At 38.6% G+C, this 27847-nt stretch overlaps 1 protein-coding gene across 2 annotated transcripts in view; it reads left to right on the forward strand.

The window, feature by feature from the left end:
* The first annotated feature begins 446 nt into the window (after positions 1-446).
* The window catches only part of CDC27 (cell division cycle 27), a 62942-nt gene continuing 35541 nt past the window's right edge, over positions 447-27847 (forward strand). For both annotated transcript variants that reach the window (XM_081218132.1, XM_081218133.1), the window contains exons 1-4: positions 447-605; positions 12629-12704; positions 23062-23209; positions 24756-24881. In XM_081218132.1, the coding sequence (XP_081074258.1) occupies positions 579-605; positions 12629-12704; positions 23062-23209; positions 24756-24881 (377 nt within the window). In that variant the 5' untranslated portion in view covers positions 447-578. The remainder of the gene's footprint in view (positions 606-12628; positions 12705-23061; positions 23210-24755; positions 24882-27847) is intronic.

A 27847-nucleotide genomic window follows, 5' to 3' on the forward strand; every position in this document is an offset into this window, starting at 1 on the left:
TTCTGGAATGGATGAACGACCTAAACTCAACAGACAGATACTTCTTGATTAATTAAAGTCAGCCCCAAAGTTTAAACCTTTGCTTAATCTACCGTGCACCAATTAATCCAGCAAGGTTGAACGGCGAACCGAGACCTCGGCCCGGCCACGTAACGCTCCCAGCGGACTCCCGCACGCCACGCCCAGCCTATTGGTTGCCGATTAGGCGTGCCCCAGCCTAGGGTGGCCGATGGGGCGTGGCGTGCGTGAAGGAAGGCGTGGCCGAGAAGAGGAACCTAGGCTCTGGATCACACTCGGTAGTCTCCGGTAGTCCTCGACAACTTCCGGCAACGGTCTCCTCCTCCGCTGATTCACCTCGGGTATTTCCGGTCTCCTTCGGGCCTTTTCGTCTGGCTCCCGCGCGGGTCTCTCCACTTCGGGTTTTTCCGTGTCCCGCTCGGAGGTACTCGGCAATCGCTCGGCTTCCCCCATCCCCCGGTAACGGTCGCTGGTGAGTTTAAATGAGCCGGGGCTGGCCGGGCCGGAGCCGCTACGGGGGGGGCCTGAGGCACTGCAGAAAGTGGGCCTGAGCCTCCAGGATGACGGTGCTGCAGGAACCTGTCCAGGTAATGGTAACCGTCTTCTCTGAGGCTTGGCTCTCAGCCTCGGTCGGGAAGCAGCGTGTGGCCACTCCGCGGCCTGGTGCGGCCTAGGCCCAGCTGCTTCTCCCGCCTCCCCTCACGCCGGCTCCTGCCTGTCTTCTCGTCAGTTCCGAGGCCTTGCCCGCAACCTCAGCCGTGTTACCTCTGGCCCTACGTTACTTCTTCCCCTTGGTGTGAGCGGAGTTCGGCAATAATACCTCATTTCCCCCCAGGCCAGCGTCCGGTGAGCCCCTCCTGTCAGCCCAGCGGCTGGGCCCCGGCCGGCGTGAGGGATGAGGGGCCGACAACTCGCCCCAGGTGCTCTCCTGCCTAAGGATGTTTGGGAGGCACGTTTGATCAGCGCTTGTACGATTTTCATAACGTTGGGGCAAGTTTGCAGGACGAGTGTTGGTTTTGTTTTTGTTTTCTGTGAGAGGGTGGAGGGAGGGTAGGATCGGTGTTTTTAATACTAATTTCTATTTTGGTAACAGACTTTATAGTCCACGTTGCTTTTCTCGCTCAGTAAATTTCCCTCTGGACAATGATCTGCGAAGAGAACCCCAAGGCCCAGTGCTGGGGCGCAAGCACCTATACAAGGGAAGAGGGTGGAAACGGCAAATTGGGTTTTTTCCATGACCTGTGAGGATGAGGAGTGTTTTATTGTGCCTGTTTACAAGGCGTGCAGGAAATGAAAGACAAATGATGGTTTTTCCATCCATACCGCACCAAGGTATGCTTTGACGCACAGCGCTCTGTTGGCATGGAAGAAACACTATTGGATTTTTAAGTGTGTGAAGCAGTGCCAAGTCATTCCCCCCCCCCCCCGCGCCATGTGAAGAAACTGAATCTTTTGTCCCTTGGGGATGGACCAGGTCTGTGAGACTTTCACCCTATCCTGTGATCTTTGACTTAATTAGAAGAGTTGACCTCTGTCAGCTGCTGTCATTGAGTCGTGGACTTTCTTTATTTTGATAAAGCAAACCGATTTTAGAAATTGCTTCATGTTGCCCTTGAAGACCTGTGATGTCAAATAGTAAATATTTTAATACATCACACCTTCCATATTTCCTTAATTTTTCTTCACAGGATGAAATATCAACTTCTCCTAGTTGGCTCCTCCAGCTCTTTCCATATAGCAGCTATTCGTTTTTTAATTAATGTAATGTGGGATTCTGTCTTAGGAAGTTTACCTGTTTGTACATTATACTGGTGCTTTCAAAGCTATTTCTTTCCATCCAAATTTCTCTTACTAGTTAAGAGTCTCTTTTGAAGATTTTTTTTTTTTTTTTTTTTTTTTTTTTTTTTTCTTTTTGCGGTATGTGGGCCTCTCACCGCTGCGGCCTCTCCCGTTGCGGAGCACAGGCTCCAGACGCGCAGGCCCAGCGGCCACGGCTCACGGGCCCAGCCGCTCCGCGGCATGCGGGATCCTCCCAGACCGGGGCACGAACCCGTATCCCCTGCATCGGCAGGCGGACCCTCAACCACTGCGCCACCAGGGAGGCCCTGAAGATTTTTTTTTTGAGGCCTAACATGAAATTAGAAGTTGCTGTCTATACTCTATCAAGTGGATAAGCAGGTCACTCAAGTTGTTTAATTTGTTTCATATTTTTGTTATTTTGTCTTAATAATTAATGATACATTTGCCCTATAGGTGCAGCTTCTAAAATGATAAACTAGTTTTATTGCTAGCCTATAACCACTTTTTAATAACAATTTCACTTCAACTTGCATAAAAACATGGAGAAGAAAAGAAATATGTAGCCAACTCCTTGATAGTACCCATCAGGTTTTCTCTTTTTCCTTAAAGTACTCTTAGCAGTAATGCATTTAGGTATTTTTAAGGCTTAAGAGTCAAATTTGTCTCTCCCCCCCCCGCCCCGCCCCGCACAATACCTTTGTTTATTAGATTTGGGGACAGAGGTAAGAAGTTTTAGGATATAGCTAGGTGAGAATTTTGGTTGTAATTTTTTTTTTTTTTTTTTTTTTTTTTTTTTGCCGTATGTGGGCCTCTCACTGTTGTGGCCTCTCCCGCTGTGGAGCACAGGCTCCGGACGCGCAGGCTCAGCGGCCATGGCTCACAGGCCCAGCCGCTCCGCGGCATGTGGGATCTTCCCGGACCGGGGCATGAACCCGTGTCCCCTGCATCGGCAGGCGGACCCTCAACCACTGCGCCACCAGGGAAGCCCTGGTTGTAATTTTTAGGATAAGAAGTCATTCAAGAAGGGATCTGGAGCAGTAGGAGGAACAGCAACTTTGGCTACGATGATAAAGATAAACTGTTGAGGGATAGTGCTGAAAACAGGAAAGAAGAGTAAGGAAGAAAATAAAAATAGAACAACTAAATAAGATACTTTTTTTTTTTTTTTTTTTTTGCGGTATGCGGGCCTCTCACTGTTGTGGCCTCTCCCGTTGCGGAGCACAGGCTCCGGATGCGCAGGCTCAGCGGCCATGGCTCACGGGCCCAGCCGCTCCGCGGCATATGGGATCCTCCCGGACCGGGGCACGAACCCGTATCCCCTGCATCGGCAGGCGGACTCTCAACCACTGCGCCACCAGGGAGGCCCAAGATACTTTTTTATAAAAACTATGATAAGCGATTGCATGTATTTGTAGAAGAATGAGTGTAAGTTGGAAAAGCGTTTCCTTTCTAGGGATGCCTCAGGGTTTGAGGTATTACTAGGCATAGGAAAAAGTTGAGAGAAAAGATGAGCAACTGTTTTTTGCTTTTTCTCTTTTTAAAGTTTTAACATGGAATACCCAGGTTGATATGTCACATAAGCCTAAATATAAGTGCTTCCTCCAAATTATCTCTTATAGGAAATTGTTACTTTGAGTCTTTGCAAAAAATCTCTCCTATTATGAGGCAGAAATTCTGTCAATTATTTTATTTTTAAAATAACTATTTAGGGAAGACACACTAGCCTAAGTGACTTGAATCAATGCTAATTTGCATGTTTATAAAATTCACCTGATGAAATTGATTTTTAAAAAGACATTTTATATAGGTTTATCAATTATTCCTGGGGGTAGGACATTTATCACTTATTCCTGGGGGTAGGTTGGATGAAGTTGTAAAAATCACCTTAGTAAGCAGTATAGTAAGTGGGTGCTTTACACATATAATATTGTTTTAGAGATTATTAGATAGTGAAGGAATACTTTTGGCTTCGGATAAGATGAACACGGACAGCATCTAACGTGGATTCAAAAAGTACCATTTTCAAGTAATAGAATTGAAGGTAGTGTATTCAGGAAAGTTGTCTTAGATGATTCGCACCACCCCCCATAATGGCTTTTCAATAAAGCTGTTTTATCCAACGAGAGTAGAAAAAAATGAAATTCCTAAATATATTTTATGCTTAAAAAAATATATGTATGTAACTAAATTGATAAATTAATAGGCATTTGACTGTTTGATCTTCATTGAAAAAATTTATATATTCAAGTTAGCTGAAACATTTTGTTTATAAAATTTTCTTTTGGAAAACAGATTACATTATATTTAGGTCCAATATAGTGTCTTGAAGACAGTGCTATATAGTACCTGAACTGAGAGAATAAGCTTTGGGATGGGGAGGTAGAGGGGGGAGTCATTACAAATATGTAGTAATTCCTTTATGGACTAGTATCCCTATATAGCCTTTGTGCTTATATATAGAGAAAGCATGAGACAAGTAATCACAAATTAATAATTATAAACTGTGATAAGAAGGGCACTATAAATAGGGTGTTAGGAGAGAGACCTAATAGGAGGGTCCTGACCTAAGTCATATTTGCAATTGGACCATCAATGTTCAGAAGCAGCCTCAATGAAAAAAATCAAGTTGGGAAGACTGTTATGCACCTGCTATGTGCCAAGCACAGATAAAAGACATTCTAAAACCTTCTCTAAAAAGGATGTTAGGAAAGTTCCTTTTGAGCAAATAACATTGAAGCTGAGTTCAAAGTTTGAGAAGGAAACAGTAGTTTGAAGAGCATTACAAGCAGAGAAAACAGCATGTGCAAAGTGCCTAAGACCCAGCAGAACTTGGCATTGGAATAACTGAAAGAGGGCCAGTGTGGCTGGAGTTGCATAGTAATGGAAGGCCATTATAAGGAGTTCAGTTTTCATTCTAAGTGTAATGGGGAATCACTGGAGGATTTTCAGCCGTGGGTTGACACTATCTGATATAGATCTTAAGATCTCTCTGGCTACTGTATGTGAAAGGTCAGGGAGGAAGGAGGCAAGAGTAAACACAATCTTAGGATGAAGGTAACCTAGACTAAAGTGGTAGCAGTGGAGTAGGAAAGAAGTAGATAAATTCAAGAGATGTTTTAGAGGAAGAACCAATGAGACATGGAAATTGATTGTTTGCGGGGGGATCAAGAACAGGTACCTGGATTTCATTTTGGGGGGCACCATTTAATAAATGGAGAATTCTTTGAGAGGAGACAAATTTGAAGGAGGACAATTAAGAATTCTGTTGTGAACAAATTGAGTTGGAGATATTTGTGAAACCAACCAGTAGAAATGTGGATATGTAACCTCTAATCTTTTGAGGGGTCTAGTCTTGTTGGGAAGATAAGTATACTTAACAGGAACAACTGGATAATGTTACAAGTCAGTATGTGATTGCACAGATAACAATAAATACAGGAAAGAGAGATCCTTGTAGACTGGAAAAGTGGGAACAGTTTCTTGAAGGAGTAGAACTTAAAGCTTTAGAAGGTGGAAAGGGTTTGAACTGGTAGGGAAGAGAGAATATTCTTGGCATGGAATGGCATGAGCAAGAGCACAAAGTTGAGAATGGTGTTTAGGCACAGGAAAACAATAAAACTATAGCATTGGCTAGAATGGAAATAGAGGAGGAAAAGATAAGGTTTTGTTAGCCAGGTAGGATCAGGTTACAGGGGACTTAACGTCCAGGCTGAGGAGTTTAGATTTAATTTGTTGGTAATAAATGGCCATTATAGGTTTTTCAACAGAAAAATTATGTAATGGAAGCACTGCTTTGGAAAAATTAATCTGATGCTATTGGGAAGGAGGAACAAGACAAGATTTAAGGAGACATAGAGACTAGTAGAGAAATCCAGTTACATGGTAATGTACATCAGGGTTTCTCAATCTTGGCACTACTGATGTTTTGAGCAAGCTAATTTTTTGTTGTAGGGGTACTGTCCTGTGTATTGTAGAGTGTTTTGCAGCATCCCTGGCCTCTACCCACTAGATGTCCCCTCTGTTTGTGACAACCAAAGATGCCCCCCAGACATTACTAAATGTCTTTTTGGGGGGCAAAATTGCCCAGACTGAGAACCACTGATGTAGACCTGAACTAAATTAGAGTTCTAGAAATTAGACTGTAATGTATAATAGGAGAATTCCACAGTGATTTTTTTCTTCATACCTTCTTATATTGTTCATTTCTTTTATGATCTAAAAAAAGATCTTTTATGATCTAAAAGAAAACTATTTTCTTTTTTGACAAAAACAAGAATAACACAAAACAATCCATGTGGTCACATTTAAGTCTGAATTAGTTGTACAACTTACAGAGGTTTGTTTATATTTAAAATAATATTTTATATTTAAGAAGAGCAAGCAAGTAAGGAACTTTGCCATTTCATTTCTGTGGTGTTGATTTAATTATCTTTAAAATCAGTGTAGCCTAGGACTGACCCATTAATTTAATCAGTAGGATTTCTCTTTTAAACTTTTTTTGGGGATTGGTGGTTGTGTTGCTCTGTTTGGCTTCCTAACCTTTTGCAGCATTTCGTCCATGTGGCTTTACTTTGTAGAACTCCTGAAGTGATTCACTGAGTGATATTCTTTTATGGGCAGGTTTACACCAGCAGTTGAGCAGTAGATGGATAACAAGGGGGCTAATCTTAGCCCTGTCTGTCATGAGCTACCAATTTGTAATGCTTTAGAAAATAGTTTATTCCCCACTCCATTCCCCCAAAAGAGATACATACCATCACTCAGATGCTGGAGCAGAGTGGTGATGGAAGCTGTATGTGGCAAGTTTTACTTCTGGGATGTATGGGAGTTTTTGTTGCCTGCCTTCACTATCCCTTTCTGACCCTCTTAAGAATTGGTGATAAAGGAATGACATTGTTCTGAGCAAAACTTGATTTTAAATCAGAAATGGATAGAACTCTTGAATATGATACTTTTTTTCTCTTTCATTTATTTAATTTTAAAAAGACAGAAAGAAAGTCAAAGTTCTAGGAGTTTTTGGCCACAATATTAATGTGCCAAATTTTCGTGGTGATCAATATCACTAATGTAGCTGGTGAATCAATCATTGGGTCTTTTTTTTTTCTTTTTTTAGTTATTTTATTTTATTTTTTTAACATCTTTATTGGAGTATAATTGCTTTACAATGGTGTGTTAGTTTCTGCTGTATAACAAAGTGAATCAGCTATACATATGCATATATCCCCATATCTCCTCCCTCTTTCGTCTCCCTCCCACCCTCCCTATCTCACCCCTCTAGGTAGTCACAAAGCACCGAGCTGATCTCCCTGAGCTGATCTCCCTGTGCTATGTGGCTGCTTCCCACTAGCTGTCTATTTTACATTTGGTAGTGTATATGTATCCATGCCACTCTCTCACTTCGTCCCAGCTTACCCTTCCCCCTCCCCGTGTGCTCAAGTCCATTCTCTACGTCTGCGTCTTTATTCCTGTCCTGGCCCTAGGTTCTTCAGAATCTTTTTGTGTGTGTGTGTGTGGCTTATATGTTACAAAATAAACAACTGGCAGATATGATGAGAGATGTTACATAATACAAACTATAAATTATATTTATTGAATTTGTTTATATTAAGAGCTGGAAAAGCAAAAGGTTTTAAGTGCCTAATGTGTGCCAGTCAGTATACTAGGAGCACCATATCATTTCATTTAACCCACACAAGTCCAAAAATAGAGTTCCATTTTTCACATGAGGAAATTGAGGCTGAGAAACGTTAAATAATTCCCCAAAGCCACACTGCTGAAAGTGCTGGCACACACATTTGAACACAGGTCTCCAACATCAAATCCTGGGTATATTCTTTCTACTCACCATGTTCTTTTAGTAGGTTCTTAGGAAATCCCCATATTTTATAAAGGAGTAAGTAGATGGTAATTATTTGCATTACAAAAATAATTCTATGTACCATGGAGTTTCTTTCGAGATTTCCAGAGATCCTTAACTATTGGACATATAATAATACAGAAAAACTTAAGGCTAAGACTAACATAAAATGCTAACAGTGGGAGGACTGCCAGAGGTCAAAGGCCATTTGTTTATTCATTCACCATACATTAGTTAAAGCACCTACTTAAAAAGTACATAATAGGGCTTCCCTGGTGGCGCAGTGGTTGGGGGTCCGCCTGCCGATACAGGGGGCACGGGTTCGTGCCCCGGTCTGGGAAGATCCCACATGCCGCGGAGCGGCTGGGCCCGTGAGCCATGGCCGCTGAGCCTGCGCGTCCGGAGCCTGTGCTCTGCAATGGGAGAGGCCACAACAGTGAGAGGCCCGCGTACCACACACACACACAAAAAGTACATAATAAATGCTGGGAGTATATAGTGAGCAAAAACAGATGTAGTCCCTACCTTTCTAGAGTTTATATCATAGTGAGGAAGACATTACTCACATACTCTCCTAAATAGGTATAAAATTAAAACAGTGAGAAGTATTGCAAAGGAAAGGTACTTGGTGTCATCAGAGTGTATAAGGATGCCTAACCTCATCTGGGTGTCCTAAAAAAGCCTTCCCTGGGAAAGAAGTCCAAAGAATGACTAGAATTTGCATATTTTGAAGGAAAGGAAGGGGGTATGCCAGGCAAAATGAATGGTATGTTTAAAGGACCTGTGGCAGAAGGATAACATGGCAGATTTGAGGAGCTGAAAGAAGGTCGTTGTGGTAGCATGTAAAGCATGAGAAAATATGATGCAAGATGAACGGAAGAGGTAGGTACAGACTATACCACACTGCCTAGTTTGGTGGCTTTTGCTTTTATCATTAAGAACAATGAGAAGCCATTGAAGGATTTTAAGCAAAGGGGTAATATGATCAGATCTGACTTGTGAAAAGCTCATAGGGAGAGAATGGATCATAGGGCAGAAAAGAATTCAGAGGGGCTAAGTAAGACACTCTTAAAGTAATCCAGGGAAAAAATGGTCTGCCTTTAAAAGTAAATGTTTAGGGGACTTCCCTGGCAGTCCAGTGGTTAAGACTCTGCGCTTCCAGTGCAGGAGGCGCAGGTTCAATCCCTGGTTGGGGAACTAAGATCTCACGTGCCACACCAAAAAAAAAAAAAAAAAAAAAGTAAATGTTTATTAAGTTTCTTCCTTTCATTATTACTGCAGTTGCCTAATTTAAATGAGTATCGTTTTGGGCTTCCCTGGTGGTGCAGTGGTTAAGAATCCCCCTGCCAATGCAGGGGACACGGGTTCGAGCCCTGGTCCGGGAAGATCCCACATGCCTCGGAGCAACTAAGCCCATGCACCACAGCTACTGAAGCCTGCGCACCTAGAGCCTGTGCTCTGCAGCAAGAGAAGCCACTGCAATGAGCAGCCTGCACACCACAACGAAGAGTAGCCCCCACTCACTGCAACTAGAGAAAGCCCATGTGCAGCAACGAAGACCCATCGCAGCCAATAAATTAATTAATTAATTAATTTAAAAAATTTTTAATAAAATGAAATAAATGAGTATCATTTTGAAAGATACCTATAGGCATAGTTTCAGAACCCTAGGTCATATATGGTCTGGTAGAACACCAGAAGGCCAGATCAGTTCTTTTGGGGGTTTAGAATTTAGCCAGACACTGCTAGGCTTATCTCAGAGGTAAGTATTTTTATCCTTATTTTACAGATGATTAAAGCTAAAGCTCAGAGAATTGACTTAGTCATCTAGATTAGTGTCTGAGGGATCTTTATCTGCCTTGGATTGAGGTGTGGAGATCATATTAAGTATTCAAGGAATAATTGAGTCAAATTAGATTTGAATACCCTTTAGCTGTTGTTTTCTGAATGACTTTTTTTTTAAGTTATTCTATCTAAATGTTGAAATTCTCTGAGGAAAACACAGTTTATTGCATTACCTTTTATCTGTCTCTTTGCTGTGTTATAGTATAGAGGAAATATAGATTAGATAGCAGTGATTCTGTAGTATGTTTAAAACCTGCTATTATATTCACTCCTTGCTGACACCACATATTTTTGTTCAAAGGTTCAGCTTCCTGACTGTTTGATAAGAAAACAAAAGCACAGTGAGCACAATGACAGTGACCAGATAGGTGCCTGTAGAATAATACCCGACTTATTTCTCATTGTCAGTAAAGACCTGAAAATTCAAAATGTTAAGGCTTTGTGCAGCCTACCTGAAGAACTTGATTTTCTCAAATTGGTTAAGTTTTTTATGTTTTTTTATAACTGCAATCAGGATCATATAGCAAACAAAATAGATGCTCAATAAATATTTACCAAATGGATGAATGATGTGTTTCAAAGGTGGTAGGCATATTGAATAAGATGATAAGGAAAATGATCCAAGTAGTATGGAGACATGATCTCAGCTGCCATTTACCAGAAAAATCTGGTTATCTTCCAGGTATTTATAGATCACACCACTGAGAGATTTTATTGCCCCAAAATCTGATGTATTACAACCCCTCGGTCAGACTGACCCTTATCTCCTTACCAGATTCTTGGTTCCTTTATAATGTTTTGCTTATTGTATCAAAGAAGAAACAGCTGGATGTTATTTTGTATTTTTTTTATATTGCCAACATTAATGTTTTAATCATGTTTATAGGAATATCTTATATTTTACCTTCAGATTGGGTTACTAAAAGTTTATAGGTCAGTAAGTGGAAAACAGATTCAGAGTTTTAAAACATTCATTCAACAAACTTTATTGAACATTCACTATGTTTAAAGACAGTTATCTAGGATAACTAGGGAAATAACTTAGTTAAGTAGGATAACCAGGGAATTATAGAGAAAAATAGAATCTGGCTTTTGCCCGCAAGAAGTTGCAACCTGGTTAACCAAATAATATAACCAAATCTAATAAAAAGCCTGATATATTTTTTTAAAAGTATAAACAAAATTGTCTAGGACCTCATAGGATGGAGTAATTAATATTGCATGGGATAGAGCAGTGAAGGCTTCATGAAAGGAAGAGACCATGTAAGCTGAATTTTGAAGAAAGGATGACAAATTTCAGGAGATGGAAGTTAAAGACAAAGGACAGCCCAAACAGAGGTGAAGACTGAAATATGAAAATACAGCTGATGTTTAGGGACTGATGGAGCTTTGTTCTGTACATGTTTATTGTGTAAACTTTGTGGGGCTGTCCAAGAGGAATGATTAGCAAGTTTTGATCAGGGAAGAAGACATGATAGTGATAACGATGAGGGCAGCAGCTAAAATTTATTGAGTAATTATTAGGTATGTGCTAGGAACCATTGTGTACTTTATTGGAGTCTTATGTTTTAAATTAAGAGACTGAGTCTTAAGAGACATTGTTACTTGCCCAGGACACAGAACTAGTAAGTCATGGAACATGAATTTGAACCCAAGTCTCTCACTATTGTCTCCTGTTTAGCAGTGATGATGTTTTTGTTTGAAGAATTCTGGGACAGGCTGGATTACATTATAGCCTGTAGGTAGAAAAACCACTTAGGAAAATAAAAGTTTACAGGAAAGAAGATTCTGTTACAGACTGGGACTAGGAAAGAGGGGATAGACCCTAGGTACTTTTCTTCATGTGCAGTTCTATAAATGATGGTTAGATTCACTAACCAGTCCATTAAAATCTTTTAAATACATAACTTACCCAAATTGATTTACCAGTACAATTGTTATTTCATGTATACTTACCCAACATTTCTGACCTTGTATGGTGAAAGACTTTGAGTTTCAAACAAGGGGTACCTCTCCTAGTCCTGGCAGCGGCAGTGCTCCTCAAGGCACTAGTACTGCTGTAGTCTCTAATATGCAAAAGAGAATGCATGTTTCTAGGTCAGTAACTTGTCTCTTCCCCTTTCAAGTATCTGAATTGAATTCCATAAATATTTATTGAACACCTTTTATGTATTGGGCTCTAATACTGTCTCCCATCAGCTAGACTAGTGATTCTTAATGAATCAAGATATTTGTGAACCCCAAACACTGTATACACATTTTCTGTATATATGTCCACGTGCTTTTTTCTGGGGAGGAGGTCCATAGCTTTCATAAGTTTTTCAAAAGAGTATACTATAAAAGGAGAGAGAACTACTTACCTAGAAACTAGAAGAATCGTTCTGAACCCTGAATGCTTACCATTAAAAAGGTTTAAAAATAAGGATATCTAAACTCCATCCCAACTTCCAGAGATTGTGATTCAGTGGATTTGAGGTAGAGCATCGCAAGAAAGGGTTGATAGCCACTGATCTAGACAGGAGTGACACTAAAATGCACTCTATGAGAACAGAAACTATTTGTTATTTATTGTGTGCCTAGAGTCTAGAAAGTGCTGGCACATAGTAGGCACTCAGTAAATATTTATTGAATGAATGAATATTAGAGCTCTCCAGTGAAGAAAGCTTTATGAAGTAGATATTGTTTAAGCTGGGTCTATAGGGATGAGGAGGAAAGCTTTATGAAGTAGATATTATTTAAGCTGGGTCTATAGGGATGAGGAAGAAAGCTTTATGAAGTAGATATTATTTAAGCTGGGTGTATAGGGATGATAAATTTATAAGAGGAGGTAGGTGAAGGAGCCCACATTCCCCAATGAAGGAAAAGGAAGTACAGAGACACAGAGGTCTAAAAGTTCATGGGGAGTTGAGTGAGTAAATTCAGACATGTTAGGAGCCATACAGTGAAGAGCCTTATCTAATACGTTATGGAGTTTGCACTGTGGGCAGTGAGGTTTTATTACTTAATTTAGACATGTTAATTTGAGTATTATATGCAAGGCTCTGTGCTAAGAGTTACCTTGAAACTCTCTATGTTTGTATATTTATGTCCTTTTTCCTCCACTTACAGGCTGCTATATGGCAAGCACTAAACCACTATGCTTACAGAGATGCAGTTTTCCTCGCAGAGCGACTATATGCAGAAGGTTTGTAATCTGTTCATTTCTATAGAACTGTAAAAGAATAAAATATATGGAATTCCATCACTTTTTATGACTAACAAGATTCTGGATATTCCTTTCTTTTTTGGCCATGCCACGCGGCATGTGGGATCTTAGTTCCCCGACCAGGAATAGAACCCGTGACCCCTGTATTGGAAGCACGGAGTCTTAACCACTGGACCGCCAGGGAAGGCCCCTGGGTATCACTTTTGTTTTATCTTTATGATTGACACTAGTTCATAAAAATATTTGCGAGTGTCTGTGTAGCTCCTTATATGCTACTTTTAATAACTGTAGAGTTGCTTTGGGTTTTACGCTATGGTTTACTTAATCATGTTCCAGTCTTTAGGTATTTTTTCCCAGGTTTTTTTTTTTTTTTTTTTTTTTGCGGTACGCGGGCCTCTCACTGTTGTGGCCTCTCCCGTTGCGGAGCACAGGCTCCGGACGCGCAGGCTCAGCGGCCATGGCTCACGGGCCCAGCCGCTCCGCGGCACGTGGGATCCTCCCGGACCGGGGCACGAACCCGTGTCCCCTGCATTGGCAGGCGGACTCTCAACCACTGCGCCACCAGGGAAGCCCTCCCAGGTTTTTTATTAGAGTCTATATTCTGTGGCTTAGAGCATGGGTTTTGAGTCTACAGCCTTAGTACAAACCCTAACCCTGTCACTTAAACATGCAGTAGTATACTGTGGGCAAGTTACTTAATGTCTGATTATTTCAGATTTCTCATCTATAAAATAATAGTAACTGTCTCATAGAATTGAAGAATGAAGTAGTATATTTAAAGCACTTGGCACAGCCTTCTGGCATGGTAATAAATGCTCAGTAACCATTAGCTGGTAATGTGTGTTTTGTTTCCATCATTAATTATTATAATCCTCTTTCTAAGATGCTAAGATAGATAATTTATGTACAGCTTTTCTTTTAAGTCATCTCCTTGGGTTATATACTCTAAAATGGAATTTATGAGTCAAAAGGTGTGATCAGTTTTACAACAAATTACTTTTTGCCCAGTTGATAACCCAGCAGAGAGAGGTGTGATAATCAAGGTGTCACCAATAGTGTAAGACTTCCTTCATAGTCCTATCAATATCAGATTTACCATTATTATGTATTTTTGCTTACTGGAAAATAGTGAGGTATTTTGTCTTGCATGTTTATAACTGTGAAGGATTCTGGGTATTTTCTCAAGTGTTTGTTTTAAATTTATTCCTATTTCTGTGAGCTGTATCTTTGTTTATTGCATATTTGCTCCAGATTCTTTGCCTTTTAATCTTAATTCTATTGATTTTTATTAATCTGATATTTTAAATTGTTGTGTAGTTGAATTCATCAGCTGTGTCATTTTAAACTTTCTCCTGTTGCTCCAGTAGCTGGAATACTGTCATCTTTCTGCAACTCAATAAACATAGTTCTTGGTAGTTTAAAAAAAGTTTTAAAAAATTTCTGCTACAACTAAGATCTGACATAACCAAATAAATAAATAAATAAAATATTTAAAAAATTTTATCATAGTATTATTACTTAATTTAGTCCATGTTATTTTTATTTTTTTATTTTTTTTGCGGTATGTGGGCCTCTCACTGTTGCGGCCTCTCCCGTTGTGGAGCACAGGCTCCAGACGCACAGGCTCAGCGGCCATGGCTCACGGGCCCAGCCGCACCGCGGCATGTGGGATCCTCCCAGACCGGGGCACGAACCCGTCTCCCCTGCATCAGCAGGCGGACTCTCAACCACTGCGCCACCAGGGAAGCCCTAGTCCATGTTATTTATTAAACAATTCCCCCCCTGCCCCACATGGTATCTTACTTGGTTTTGTATTAAATTTTTATTTTATTTTTAAAATTTTTATTTATTTATTTTTTTACTGAGGTATAGTTGTTTTACAATGTTGTGTTAGTTTCTGCTGTAAAGCAAAGTGGAGTTCCCTGTGCTATACAACAGGTTCTCATGTATTAGATTTTTTTTTTTTTTTTTTTTTTTTTTTTTTTTTTTTTGCGGAACGCTGGCCTCTTCCGCTGCGGAGCACAGGCTCCAGATGCGCAGGCTCAGCGGCCATGGCTCACGGGCCCAGCCACTCCGCGGCATGTGGGATCTTCCTGGACCAGGGCACGAACCCGTGTCGCCTGCATCGGCAGGCGGACTCTCAACCACTGCGCCACCAGGGAAGCCCATGTATTAGATTTTTAAAAAATGTTTTGCTCTGTCCCCAGAACCTCTCCTCTCTTTCATTAGTTAATTTTCTGTTTTTAACTCAGTATCATACTGTTTTATTATTAACACTTTATATTGTCTTTTAATAGCTAATAACGCCTATCTCCCATCATTTTTTTTCCAATTCTTTCTTTGCTAAGAAGTCTTTACCCTTTTTTTAATTCTTTAATTTTTTCATGTTTTTTACTACTGCTTTGAAATTTCACAAATATTTTGATCAGTGCTGACCTATATGTCTATAAATTAATTTAGCAAGTACTGATATGTTACTGTCTTAAAGTCTTCTTAACCAGAAACAGTGCTGCCTTCTTTTTACTCCAGTGTTTAACTCAGTTTTCCCACTTTTTGAGTAACCTCCCATTGGATTACTTACCAAAATTTTTAATTTTTTTTATGATTGTAGGTGAGTTTTATTTTTGTGTCTGCATGAACTAGTAGTGGAACCTTTCTGCTCAGTTATATGATTTTACTCAGATAAAGTGCTTAGTAACCCAACTGCAGGCATAGAAGGTAGATATTAGGGGTTTGCTAGGCATGTGTCAAAAAGGGACAAGGGATAAGAACATTAAGAATACAGACAATGGGCTTCCCTGGTGACGCAGTGGTTGAGAGTCCGCTTGCTGATGCAGGGGACACGGGTTCGTGCCCCAGTCCAGGAAGATACCACATGCCGCGGAGCAGCTAGGCCCGTGAGCCATGGCCGCTGAGCCTGCGCATCTGGAGCCTGTGCTCCGCAACGGGAGAGGCCACAACAGTGAGGGGCCTGCATACCGCAAAAAAAAAAAAAAAAAAGAATACAGACAAGATGTGGACCAGGAAATGTAAACTACATAAGAAAGTTAACACAGGAAGGGATTGGTAAATAAGAGGTTTTAGAGAGGTACTGGAAGTCCAGATGAAGTTGAATAGGGAGATATATGAGAATAACTTAGGAGAGGAAGACTGTGAATGAGGTGCAGAATTCTTTCGTTAATGAAGCAGAATGTCTTGAATTTAGTAACAGTTATAAGGAGAAGGTATGAATATCAGGAGGAAGGGATTTCACAAAAGGAGAAAGGGTAATGCTTGGAAAAAGTTGTGAGAAGAAAGGAGGAAACCAACCTTACCGTGGGATAGGAGGGAATTAGCATCCCTTTGGGAGTGCCATCAGGTCCTCAGGGGAGAACAGGAGTTCAGTGAGGAAAGTGAGGGAAGATCTGTTGAGCAGAAGTCTGAGGTCCAAATGAAAAGATTTAGAACAGTGAGAGGCTTAGAAAGAAGGTAATATAATAGATTGCCCTATTCTGCTCGATTATGTAAAAGCAAGGCTGATTGTGGATAATCTACTTATATATATTTTCATTGATACCTAGGCAGCCCCCATGTTTTGCTGACTTATACTTCTTTCTTTTTTTAAATTTGTTTATTAAAGGGTAGGCAGTTTCTAGTTTATTATAGTTAGGTTCCAAAAGATTGCAAATTACTGGTTTCAAATTTAGATGATCAGGTTTTCCCATAGAATGGAGGCAGGATTCCAAATTAATCCACATAAAGCTGTTTAATCCTCTGTCTACCTGTGTCTGATACAGTGTTTAACACTTGGAAAGTTGCTCATTGTTCATTTCTTTCAATATAGAACCTAACTACTCTGTTTGACTATATTTCTATGAGGGAAGATTTTAGAATTTAAGTGCAATGGGAGCAGATACTATCCCAGCTCAATAATAATAATAGTAATTCTACCATTTATTGATTTCTTATTGTGTAGTAGGACTCTGAGTACTTAATATATATATATATATATATATATTTTTTTTTTTTCTCCCATTATGCGGGCCTCTCACTGTTGTGGCCTCTCCCGTTGCGGAGCACAGGCTCCGGACGCGCAGGCTCAGCGGCCATGGCTCACGGGCACAGCCGCTCCGCGGCATGTGGGATCCTCCCGGACCGGGGCACGAACCCGTGTCCCCTGCATCGGCAGGCGGACTCTCAATCACTGCACCACCAGGGAAGCCCTGAGTACTTAATATTAATTCCTTATTTAGTCTTCAACAATCCTATAAAATAGACATTGCTATTACCATTTTAGAAATGAAGGAACTAAGACCATTGTTCACCAGGTTTCTACCTGTCTTAATGATTAATGGGCCAGATGTAGAAACTGCATTGAGTATAGTGACTTCCATAAATTGGGCTTAGTTGAAGAGAACTGAATCAGAGTAAAAGGTTCAGCATCTGGTTCTCTTCTCTGTCTTAACCATTATATTGAGAGCCCAAACTCACAGAAATATGTGACTGCAAATGGCAACATTTAAAAAAAATTACTTACACAGTTATGTTAAGCTCATCATTGAGGGAAGTTTTCCTAATACTTCTAAAGATATGGCATATTGTATCAGTTTTAGGCCATTACTTGTGGAAAATTTGATAAATGTTATCTTGTTGCTAAAAATTCAAGTCACTTTGTCATATGGGGGGACAGAAAGGATATCTGGCCCATTGGCCTACTCTTTTACTGTCATCGTTAAATTCTTACTGATGAAAAAGATGATGCTTTTTTTTAAAAAATTATTTTTATTTATTTATTTATTCAATTCATTCATTTACTCATTCGTTCATTCACCGTGCCATGCAGCTTGCGGGATCTCCGTTCCCCGGCCAGGGATTGAACCCAGACCACGGCCATGAAAGCCTGGAATCCTGACCACTAGGCCACCAGGGAATTCCCAATGCTATTTTTTTTTTAATCATCATAGTTTTCATTTTTGTTAGGTGTTAGTGAATTAAGACTCTCGTCTTCCCAACGAACTTTTTAAATCCAAGACTCAACTATTTCAATGCATTAACTTAGATGTTTCACACAAACATCACACACATCAAACTCACTTCATGCAAAACTGGATTCATAATGTTCCCACTGTAATCTGACACCAATATGTCTTAGTAGAAAAGCTTCCTAACTGATTTTCCCATATTTACTCTTTCCTGCTGCTTCCCTTTCCCCCTCCCAAATCAACCCATTCTCTTTACTTTCCTTCTCAAAACCCTTTAGAGATCTATAATAGCTATAATAATTTATCCCTAAATCTTTACACAGCTTGCAAAGCCCTGCACAATCTGGCTGTCTGCTTTCTCCTTATGTATTGCCATTTCCCCCTCAAACACTAAGGAGCCTTTTAAAAGTTCCTCCAACCCTCTTATCTGTGGTGTATTTACTCCAAGCATATTTTCAAAGCATTAAAAAATATTAACTCCCATCATATACAACAAGTATAAAACCAGTTAGTACTGAAGTTTAGGATGTGAACAAATATAGAGAAAATAAAAATTAAGAATAGTGGGCTTCCCTGGTGGCACAGTGGTTGAGAGTCCGCCTACCGATGCAGGGGACACGGGTTCGTGCCCCGGTCCGGGAAGATCCCACGTGCTGCGGAGCGGCTGGGCCCGTGAGCCATGGCCGCTGAGCCTGCGCGTCTGGAGCCTGTGCTCCGCAACGGGAGAGGCCACAACAGTGAGAGGCCCGCGTACCACAAAAAAAAAAAAAAAAAAAAATTAAGAATAGTATTAAAATACTGAAGTTGTATATGTAGGTGAAGTGTTCAACAACAGAAATGACTCTGAAGGGTGGAACAAATCATATATGTAAAGTACAGCACCCAGGCATTTGGAAACAGCAAAAAAAAGTGATAAAACGGAATTACTTGAGTTTGTGGCTCAATGTCGTATATATATACCCCACATGAGTGTCACATGACTACTCAGGTATTGCAAATTTAGAAGGTCAATAATAATAATTTAATAATGGTACCTAGGGCTCTTACTATGTGTCAGGTGCTATCCAAAGTACATATATATTAACTCGTTTAATTCTAACAGCACTAAGTACTTAGAAGTAGATATCACTATATCTTTATTTTACAGATGAAAAAACAGAGGGTCAGAGAAGTTAACTTGCCCTAATAAGTCACATAGCTAATAAGTGGTAGTGCGAAAATCCGAACTCAAGCTGTTTGACTCTAGGGTCATTATTCTAATCCATGTGCTGTACTGTCTGTAGGTGATGTGAGAACTTAAAAGGTAATTAAGATGAAATGTGTAGGGACTTCCCTGGTGGTCCAATGGTTAAGACTTTGCCTTCCAGTGCAAGGGGTGCGGGTTCGATCCCTGGTGGGGGAGTTAGGATCCCACACGCCTTGCAGCCAAAAAACCAAAACATTTAAAAAACAAAAACAAAAAAAACACAGAAGTGATATTGTAACAAAATTCAGTAAAGACTTTAAAAAATGGTCCACAGCAAAAAAATCTTTAAAAAAAAAAGATGAAATGTGTATCACAAATCATAGATGATTATATAGGTTTTATGCCTTTTGAATACTTATAACATCAGAGGTTTGGTTTTTGTTTTTTTTTTTAACATCAGAGTTTTTGACAGGGTGGCAAGCAGAGTACTCTAACCTCTAAGGAGTTCTCTGTGGTATTTGTAGAGTTTATCAAGGCTAGATAGAGAACACTCACCTCAACAGACTTTTTTAAGTCTTACCAAAACTGGTCCATTTTGGAAAAGGCTGCTCATTTAGATTATAAGCCAACATGAAGAAGAGGTGTCTGTCTGGTTTAAAAGCACTGAGGGACTAATTCATCTTCCCATTTGATAGAAATGTATCTGAAGGATGCAGGCTTTAAGCTCCTCTTAATTATTTTGGGCTTATATTAAATGACCTAACCTATATTTGAAGCTTAACCTGTTTGTAAGAAGAGGACTTTCAGTATTGTTCTGTAACTTCCTGTTTGTTTTTTCACCTAACAATGCATCCTGGAAATCTTTGTCAGTTTTTTTTTTTTTTTTTTTTTTTGACAACTGTAGAGTGTTTAATCACATGGATGTACCTTTTTTAATTTTTAATTTAACTCGTACATGATTGATTTATCATTATTACTTTAAGAGTGACTTTGTGGAATCAGTGTTTACTTTGTTCCTGTTTATAAAACACAGCCATCTCAGGACCACCCATGGGTTCTGCATCTGCAGATTCAACCAACTGCAGATGCAGAACCTGCAGCTACAGAGGGCCAGTTGTATATTACGCACCATATAATTCCCAATCACATATTTTAGTTAAGGCTCTTAATAAAGGGTGGCAAATAAATGTCATGCAGACATCTGTAACTATTTCCAGATCCTGTTATTTTGATCTCTGCACACTTACTGGCAAAGCCATGATCAACCTTAGAATTTTTCTGAGTTTAGCACTTGAGGCAGCCGCTGTCAGTCAGTTGGCGTTACTGTTCCAGATGAAATCTATTTGTCAGTACTCTACCTTTTTTAGATTTATTATAGCCACTTACTACTGGTTCACTAGCTATGTTTGGGGCTGTCAAGTTATTTCTGGGAAGCCTCAAAAACCACCCATGTCTCTCCATGTGTTTCACAACCCTTCAAGTTGTTCTGGATTTACTTCACTATCTTATAGTTTCATTAAGCTTAAGATTTGTTTAAACCTCCAATCTATAATCTCACTTAAACATATAGTTTTTAAGTCATCCCACTTCAAAAAAGTAGTTGCAGTATGACACTAAAATCACACACACAATATTTGGTATCTTTATGGTTTAAAAGCACTGAGGGACTAATTCATCTTCCCATTTGATGGAAATGTCCCTGAAGGATGAAAGCTTAAGCTCCTCTTAATTATTTTGGGCTTATATTAAATGACCTAACCTATATTTGAAGCCTAACCTGTTTGTAAGAAGAGGAGTTTCAGTGTTAGGAAATTTTACTACAGTGAAAAATGGACCTAAACATAATCAAGTGTTTGTAAACAAACATTTGATAAAGCCTTTTTTTAGCTGAAAGTTGAACTAGTTTTTGGGAGCCATTGTTTATTGGTATAATAACTAGTTTTTAAAAAAATTTTATTTATTTTTTTGCTGTGTTGGGTCTTCGTTTCTGTGTGAGGGCTTTCTCTAGTTGTGGCAAGCGGGGGCCACTCTTTATCGCGGTGCACGGGCCTCTCACTATCGCAGCCTTTCTTGTTGCGGAGCACAGGTTCCAGACGCGCAGGCTCAGTAGTTGTGGCTCATGGGCCCAGCCGCTCCGTGGCATGTGGGATCCTCCCAGACCAGGGCTCGAACCCGTGTCCCCTGCATCAGCAGGCAGGTTCTCAACCACTGCGCCACCAGGGAAGCCCCGATAACTGGTTTTTTAAAGCTTAATTTTTTAGATGACAAGAAACTAGGCCTTTGCAAAATCTATAAGAAATCACACTTTCTAACTTATGTGAATTAGCACTTGTATTTCAATGAAATTAACAGTTTGTTCCCACTGCAGTAGAGCTCCTCGTTCATTTTTTTGCTTCTGAATCACAGATACTGCTGTAGATCCTATTAACACATATATGCTAAAATTTCTTATCATTTACTACATGTCATTTATTGTACAGTTTTTTTTTTTTACTAGGGTTTCATGAAAAATACAGTGGACCAGAGAAGAAGGGTTCTGTTGGGTTTTGCTTGCACATACATGACATACAAAAACAACAGTGAAAGAAAGAAAGAAAGAAAAGAAAAGAAAAGAAAAAGGAAAATCTTTATAACAGGAAAATTTCAAATTACTTTTTTTTTTTTTTTTTTTTGCGGTACGCAGGCCTCTCACTGTTGTGGCCTTTCTTGTTGCGGAGCACAGGCTCTGGATGCGCAGGCTCAGCAGCCATGGCTCACGGGCCCAGCCGCTCCGCAGCATGTGGGATCTTCCCAGACCTGGGCAGGAACCCGTGTCCCCTGCATCGGCAGGCGGACTCTTAACCACTGCACCACCAGGGAAGCCCTCAAATTACTTTTTTATCCCACATCTTTGAGTTAACTTTTCAGGAAGATGTGGCAAGTTTATCTGTACTTTAAAACAGTGATTTTCAAACTTTAGCAGGCATCAGAATCACCTGAAGGGTTTGTTACAGCACAGATTACTGGTCCCCACTCCCAGAATTACTGATTTTAGGGGTCTGAGCTGATATGGGGCCCAAGAACTTCTATTTCTAACAAGCTCCAAAGTCATGCTGATGCTGGTATAGGGACCACACTTCGGGAACCACTGGCTTAGATGATCCCTCAGCACCATGATATTATTACATAGCGCATTTTTAGAAGCACAGAACAGATTTTTCCCTCTTTCTTTCTATCTCCTTTATTGTTACCTTTCTAGACTCTCATCTGGGGACTTCCCCGGCCGTCCAGTGGTTAAGACTCCGCGCTTCTACTGCAGGGGGCATGGGTTCGATCCCTGGTCCATTGGGGAACTAAGATCCCACATGCCACGTGGCGTGGCCAAAAAGAAAAAAAAACTCTGATCTGGATTGGTTGGGAGGTTGTGAGGATAGAAGTGAGGTGATGGTCAGTTTGGAAGAGAGTAAATAAGGGGAAAAGTGCCACATTTCATTAACTAAGTCATTTCCTAATGTAAAGAAAAGGCAAGAGGTTGATAAATAATTCAGCTCTTGCCATTAAAGAGCAGTTTAATTATTGTTACTGGACAAGTGTCACGTCTGTCAATTGAGTGTTTAAATAGTGTGGGTGTTCACAATTTAGAAATTGTTTTCCTTTTTCTTAAATTATCTTGAATATACTCTAGTGTATATTTGGTGTTAGAAATAAGTGGGTTGGGTTTTTTTGTTTGTTTGTTTTCCAATCTGGTCTTTTTTTAATGTACAGATTGATAATTACGTTTATAACCCTGAGTTTCCCTCTCATGAAATTTGACTTCTGTCCTCTCAAAGAGTCTGTTAGAAAAATGCTACATAAAAACAAGATGCTTTTCTGGTAGTCTATTTAAGGGTAGTTGTGCACATGTGTTTGCTTTTCTTAAAGATTTACAAAGAATACTACAATTGTCTTCATTGTATTATTTCCTTGGTTCCTTGGGGAACTAACTTTTCTATCAGAATATTATTTCCTTGGTTCCTTGGGGAACTAACTTTTCTGTCAGAAAAGTATTTCTCCTTAATTCAAATTTGAATTAATAAATTGTTTTTTGTATTAAATAACATGCCTGATTTTTTGTTGTTGTTGCTAAACTTGTTTACCTATTGGTAGATGAAAATGATTACCATTCAACATACTGAATAATAGCCAATTTTTTGTGTGTGTGTGTTCTTAGTACACTCAGAAGAAGCCTTGTTTTTACTGGCAACCTGTTATTACCGCTCAGGAAAGGCATATAAAGCATACAGACTCTTGAAAGGACACAGTTGTACTACACCGCAATGTAAATACCTGCTTGCAAAATGTTGTGTTGATCTCAGCAAGTAAGTTTCTAAATCTTTTCTATCTAATTTTGTTCTACTTACACTGTAGAATTCTGGATAAAATTCTTTTGATGGGTTAAACTCTGACTCGCTTTCTCCCCTCTTTTGATAGTAGAGGTTTGTCTATTTCAGTAACTTTTGAAATGTTTACGCTGCTGCTTATGGCATTATTATTTTGTTATGGAGAGATTTCATTGTTATGGTATAAATAATAGAATTTAACTCTGGAGAAACCTAAGTTATAACTAATTCCAATCATTTTCTAAAATGATCCTAAGTGTTATTTCTTCTCCTTTGCTTTCATTGCTAGACCAGTTGGAATAAGCCTGAAAACCTAACTTACCAGTTCATCTGAGATTAATGCTCCTTCGTGTCTAGATAGTTGTGTAATTATTTGCCTTTCAAGATCATTCTGTTTGGGAACCATTACTCCTTTGAAGCAAGGAGGCAGATTCAGGAGGACATTTAATATGCACAGTACAGTTCAACCAAGTCAGCTGTCCATATTCTGAATCTGGAGGCAGCTAGAGATTTAGCTAGTTGTATTCTGTCAAACTGTTTTCTGTGCTGTGAGAAATGGAATAATGGTAAAGGTGACTAAACAGATAATTGTAAAAGCCTTTGTATTTAGTCTGTTGATTTACAGTGAGAGAATACAAATAAGCCTCATAAAGTCTCCATAGTCTGCTAAATATTTTATTTGTCCAGTGTCTAATTGATGACTTTTAAATTAAAGCTAGCTAAAATATATATAAAATTTCTGAGACATTTGTTATTGAATTATTTCTACTCCAAAAATTCTAATGTTAAATTCTTAAAAATCTACTTATTTAATTTACTAGTTTCTTAAGCCAGTTCTTAGATTAGACATTCTTATCCCATTTATAAATATTTATAGTTTTTAAAAAGTCCCACTGATAGTAACAGAACTTTAGATATCAAGTTTTATGTTTAGGATATACTATGTAAGCTTACTTGAGAGTTTTCCACATGATGATTTGGAAAAAACTTTAAAACACAAACCATTACAATCTCTGATATGCTAAAAATATATAGTGAAATCAGGCAAATTTCTTTTCCCTTTGGGGGAACATTTGTAATTTTCTATATCAAGAAAACATAATTGATAAATAGAGATGAAGTGCTATTCAGGTTTTATTTGTAAACCTAAAAATAACTGAGGCCATTAAGTATGCAGTTTTTAATTAATATGTTAGTCTTGTTTAACCTGCTTGCAAATTCCTACTTCAAGGAATTATAGAACTAAGAAGGACCTCCACATCTGTTAATGAAGAACCATTCATATTTTCCCCCCAGTATAATGGTCTTCCGTTTCTTTTGACGTGAGTAATGTGTATGTTGCTCAGACTAGATTTGTACATACAGAGAATAAAGGTAACTGTTTCTATTTTTAAAAATAAGACTGAAATTTTAAGATTTACTTTGTCTCCATAGTAAGAGGTACATTGGTAATGAAGAATGTCTTTACACACACTGCTTTTTATATTGACTTTTTTTTTTTAATCTGTAAATTTGTGTTTTAAAGGCTTGCAGAAGGGGAACAGATCTTATCTGGTGGAGTGTTTAATAAGCAGAAAAGCCATGATGATATTGTTACTGAGTTTGGTGATTCAGCTTGCTTTACTCTTTCATTGTTGGGACATGTATATTGGTAAGTAAGAATGATTCAAATTACCAGAAATTTGTTTCCAGTACTAGAATGCTTTGTGGTTTTAAAAAAAACTATGTTGGTCTGTGTTTATCAAATAGCATTTGGTTGAGTAGTACACAATCTTATAGTTCCATGATCTTGTTAAACCTGTAAAACAGTAGAGATTTCGATCCTGTCTATGACTGTCCACCTTGCTTTAATGATAAATAGCTACAGCAGCACTACCTAACAATTGAGTGTGCATGTGGGGTTTTTTTTTACCTTGGGTGAGGAGAATATCTTCATGTGACCTACTGAGGAAAAAGAAGCAAAGAGTGAAGTTTTTTCTATAATATTAAATATCACCACTGCTCCTTAGAAAGAGGCATGAAGTCATGTTTCAGTAATAAAGAATAGCAGTTCCCATCTGGTATGTCATAATGAATTTGACAAATTTCCTATGATGGTAGCTGAAATGATAGTGATTTTACAAATAATCTTAAAATTTATTTACATTTATTTTAAATTAAGTCTCTTTAAAGCAAGTGAGAATGAATTCAGAGTTATCACTATGATAATATTGTTCTCACTGATTTTTATTCTGAAATACTCTGAGTTGGGGAGTAATTAGGTAACAGGAATTGTTCAGCTGCCCATGGAGGGCATTTCATGTGTAAATGTCATCTGTTGCATGTGGGAGAAATGATTGAGGATTGCTTATCTAAAGAATTAGGTTAGTATCTGTTTTAAGATAAATTGAGGCTAGTTTGAATAGCAGTTTTTTTTAAAAAACCTTGAAAATACCTTTTTGAACAGAATAAATTATTTGGCTGAAATTTGGGGCTCATTTTCAGATGGCACCACTCTTTTGAGAATAGGAGTAAGTAAAGATACAATACCAATATCTTCATTTATCTTAATAGAAGGATTTGGAGTAATGGATTTAGTTCATGCAACTGTGATTCTTGTCATTTGTTCAAAACACTTTGAGATCCATCCCCTATTATGGCTGGACACCATACATGGCACTAGGAATGTAAAGATAAATAACTCACCGTCCTCCTCTCCATCCCCCAAAGGTTTATAATAAAGGATAGGAGGAAAGAAGTAGTACACAAAAGTTTATAAATTTTTATCATCACTATTTAAGTGCTATGATAAAATTTGAGCAGTATTCTGTTCAAATGAGGGAATAATCAGTTCTACCCAGTTAAGAAGAGAGGTAAGATGGTAACTAGGAAAGACTTGATAGAAGAGTCATTTTTGTTTCTTTTAACTTCTCAATAATAAGAAAATTAGAAATTAGAAAATGGACAAAATACTTGAATGGACACTTCACCAGAGAGGGTATGTGAATGGTAGATAAGCACATGAAAAGATGTACCAAATCATTAGCCATTAAGGAAAAGCAAATAAAAACTACCATTAGAAGCTATTACATGCCTATTAAAATGGCTAAACTTAAAAGTATTGACAATATCAAGTGCTAATGGGGATGCAGAGCAATGGGATTTCTCATACATTGCTGGTGAGAATGTAAAATGGTACTTGTACATGAATGTTCATAGCAGATTTATTTGTAAAAGCCCAAAAAAACGATCAACTCAAATTCAGTGAGTGAATGAATAAAAAAAACTGCATCCATACAATGAACTACTACTCAGCAATAAAGAGGAACAAACTATTGATAAACATAATAACTTGGATTTCAAGGGCATTATGACAAGTGAAAAAAGCCAATTTCAAAATTTTACATACACTATGATATCATTTATATAACATTATTTAATAAAACGAAGTAAGGGAAGATGTTAAATCACAAAAGTGCTATATATATTACTAATTATTTTAAAATAAGATCACTTGTTTAAAAGTTTTTGAAGGTGCAGTTTTATCAAGTCCTAACCATGAAGAAGGAAGGTTTTTCTCCTTCCTCAAAGAAATAAGGATGAGTTATTTTTATTCATCATAAAGTTTAAAAGGTTAAGTATCCAATGGGGCACAACGCTGCTTCAAAAACTGGCGCTTCATTTCAGTCATCATACACCTGTCTTGTGACCAGAGTTGCACCCCGTAATCTAGAAACCCATGTGTTATTGTTTTGAAGCTACAGCTTGTTAGGTTATCTTTTATCTCCAGTATTTTGATGTAGACAATCATTGGTCTTTTTGTCTACAATAGCACATTGCATCTTTAGGACTCAGCTGATACTAAGTTTGGTTCTTAGAGTAACCTATTTCTTCCCAGTGCCATTTAAATAGTTTTTTTAAACCCCAGTTCTTTGGGAAACTTCTTTCAGAGTTTTAGTTTTTAAACAAATCCACCTACAGTTGGGGCACTCCAGGCAGCTTAATTTTATTAAATCTTTCCCCCTTTTTATCTCTCTATTGAACAGAGATCTGTCTCCCAGATTTGATTATTGTAAGTCCACATCTGGCTTCTTCCCCAGTTAAGTTTTATGTTATTGGGTTGGCCAAAAGGTTTGTTCAGGTTTTTCCGTAACATCCCAAACGAACTTTTTGGCCAACCCTATATTTTATACATACCAGTATCCATATGTGTGCATGTGTGTGTATATCTAATCTCTTCTTAGCAGACATTTTGTTTTACATTTATTTTATGGTCTATTAATCAGATCATGGCTTATTATAAAAATCAGCCTTGCCAACTTATCAAAGGTTTAAGAAAATTTACCTTTTGCTAATGTAAAAAGAAAATATAATTTACATAATACTGGAGAAGAGGATTTTCATCACAAATGATCACCTCTTACATTTTCATAATATTTTTTCTTGAATAGATTATTTTATCTTTGCTTCATCAGTTTGTCCACCACTTTTCTGGCCATTTAAGTAATTCATACAGTCTCCTCAATGCAACTTTAAAAATTATTAGTAAAAGTATTTTATGATATATTGTACAAGCAAAGCAAGGGGGCGAGGCTATTGAAAACAGGAAAGAGGTAATATAAAAATGAGAAATCTAAT

This window comes from Mesoplodon bidens (genome assembly GCF_964165515.1).
Source record: "Mesoplodon bidens genome assembly, chromosome: 19".
NCBI lineage: Eukaryota > Metazoa > Chordata > Mammalia > Artiodactyla > Ziphiidae > Mesoplodon > Mesoplodon bidens.